The sequence below is a fragment of the Apis dorsata genome, unplaced genomic scaffold, assembly GCF_000469605.1.
Source record: "Apis dorsata unplaced genomic scaffold, Apis dorsata 1.3 scaffold_215, whole genome shotgun sequence".
NCBI classification, from domain to species: domain Eukaryota; kingdom Metazoa; phylum Arthropoda; class Insecta; order Hymenoptera; family Apidae; genus Apis; species Apis dorsata.
This window is the reverse complement of record NW_006263498.1, coordinates 10,243-12,022: the sequence shown is the minus strand read 5'-3', so window position 1 is coordinate 12,022 and position 1,780 is coordinate 10,243. Positions and strand designations below refer to the sequence as shown.

The window sequence follows — 1,780 nt, the reverse complement described above, 5'->3', positions numbered from 1 at the left end:
GAGAGAGAGAGAGAGAGAGTTGATTTTTCATCATCGATTACCATCTCCGCTGTAAGTCATTCCAGCACCGTGGGGGCACAAAGCGTCGAATTCGTTGGTGTTTGGAAGTGGGCATGGTTGGCAGGGGGTACCCCAGCCCATGGGTTGTCCCAATATCACCGTGCAACAGCAGCAACTCGACTTCGTCACCGCCGTCGACGTAGGATTCGAGCATTGGCCGTCTCTGTACTGGGAGTAACACAGATCCCTCCTCGTCTCTGATGGCGATTCGAACGTTTCCGCTCGTTGGATTACTCGTTTATATTATGCGTAATACGAAAGGGGGAAATGTCGGATACGCACCTAGGCAAGATCTTCCATCCGGTCCCAAATTAAACCCAGGATTGCACTCGCATCGGAAGCTGCCAGGGGTGTTGATGCAGCGGCCATTCTGGCACGGTGCACTTAGACACTCGTCGATGTCTGAACGATCAAAAATCTTTTGCTTTTCCAATACCAAAGTGGTGGAACGAACAAAGAAATGAAATAATTGTTATAATGAAATAAAGGAAGATTACACACCTATGCAGTGACTCTGGTCGGGTCCGATCCGGAAGCCAGAGTCGCAGACGCATTTGAAGGAGCCCTCCATGTTCACGCACTTTCCGTTCTCGCACATCCCGCTCGTCGAACACTCGTCCATGTCCACGCAAAACGTGTTGTCTCTCGAGGGAGTGAATCCAGGCTGGCAAATGCAGTGGTACGAACCCGGCGTGTTCTCGCATCGACCGTTCAAACAGATTCTCGGATTCTCGGCACATTCGTTGATATCTTTCGACCAATCGGAAATTAATGTTTAATCAACGTAGGGAAGAAAGAATTGCATATTTACCTATACAGGTATTTTTTGTCGGAGATAAAACGTAGCCGTCGTTGCACTTGCACTTGAACGATCCGTTCATGTTGATGCAGTGTCCATTGTTGCACATTCCCGTGTCCTGACATTCATCGTGATCTATATGCGTGTATAAAGAAAAATTTGAAAAGAAAAAGTAGTCGAAATAATTTTCTACCTCAAAATCAAAATTTCTTTATTACAATTAATACATCGTTACAATTTTCTTCGTTGTTTTAGGGCAATTTTTAGTCTTTATTCTTTTCTTTTTTTCTCTTACAAAATTACACGTACCCGTGCAGTATCTGCCTTCACCAGACACGACGAATCCCGGCGGGCACTGGCACGAGAAGCTTCCCTCGTAATTTCGACAAGTACCGCCCTGGCAATAACCCAACAGGCACTCGTCGATATCCTCGCATCTGTTTCCCTTCTTCGTGAATCCATTGTAACAGTCGCACTCGTATCCGTCCTTGGTGTCTATGCACTTCCCGTTTCCGCATATGTCCGGCCTCAACGCGCACTCGTTTATCTCGGTGATCGGTTGCAGTTGTTGCAAGCAAAGCCTGTTGTAATCGTCTATAATTGAGTAATAACACGGATCCCGTTACTCCCCGTTACTTCCTACGACCATTATCTCCAGTTTTCTGGGTGAACTTTAGTTTTCGTTCCACATTTAACCGTTTCTTTTTTTTTTTTTTTATTTACGTTACATCTCGTAAGCATGGTAGTTTCGTATCGTTTTCTCGCATTTTTTGCCGTTCTACATACCACTTCCGGGATTCGGGCAGATGTAACACTCGTCACCCCATCCACGTCCCATGTTCTTCCCGCAGCAGCAATCTTTCTTGCTCAGCCTCATTGCCAAACGATTTTTGCACTGACCGTTTCTGTTCACAGACGTGT

General features: G+C 46.1%; 1 protein-coding gene across 1 annotated transcript in view; it reads right to left on the bottom strand.

Moving 5' to 3' along the window:
* LOC102672532 (fibrillin-2-like) overlaps positions 1 to 1,780 on the bottom strand; it is a gene marked incomplete at its 5' end in the record, with an annotated part of 14,416 nt that overhangs the window by 10,622 nt on the left and 2,014 nt on the right. The window contains 6 exons of the mRNA XM_006615067.1: positions 42 to 257; positions 343 to 462; positions 562 to 810; positions 872 to 994; positions 1,169 to 1,453; positions 1,646 to 1,780. The exon at positions 1,646 to 1,780 is cut by the window's right edge and continues 10 nt beyond it. Coding sequence (XP_006615130.1) covers positions 42 to 257; positions 343 to 462; positions 562 to 810; positions 872 to 994; positions 1,169 to 1,453; positions 1,646 to 1,780 — 1,128 coding nt within the window. The remainder of the gene's footprint in view (positions 1 to 41; positions 258 to 342; positions 463 to 561; positions 811 to 871; positions 995 to 1,168; positions 1,454 to 1,645) is intronic.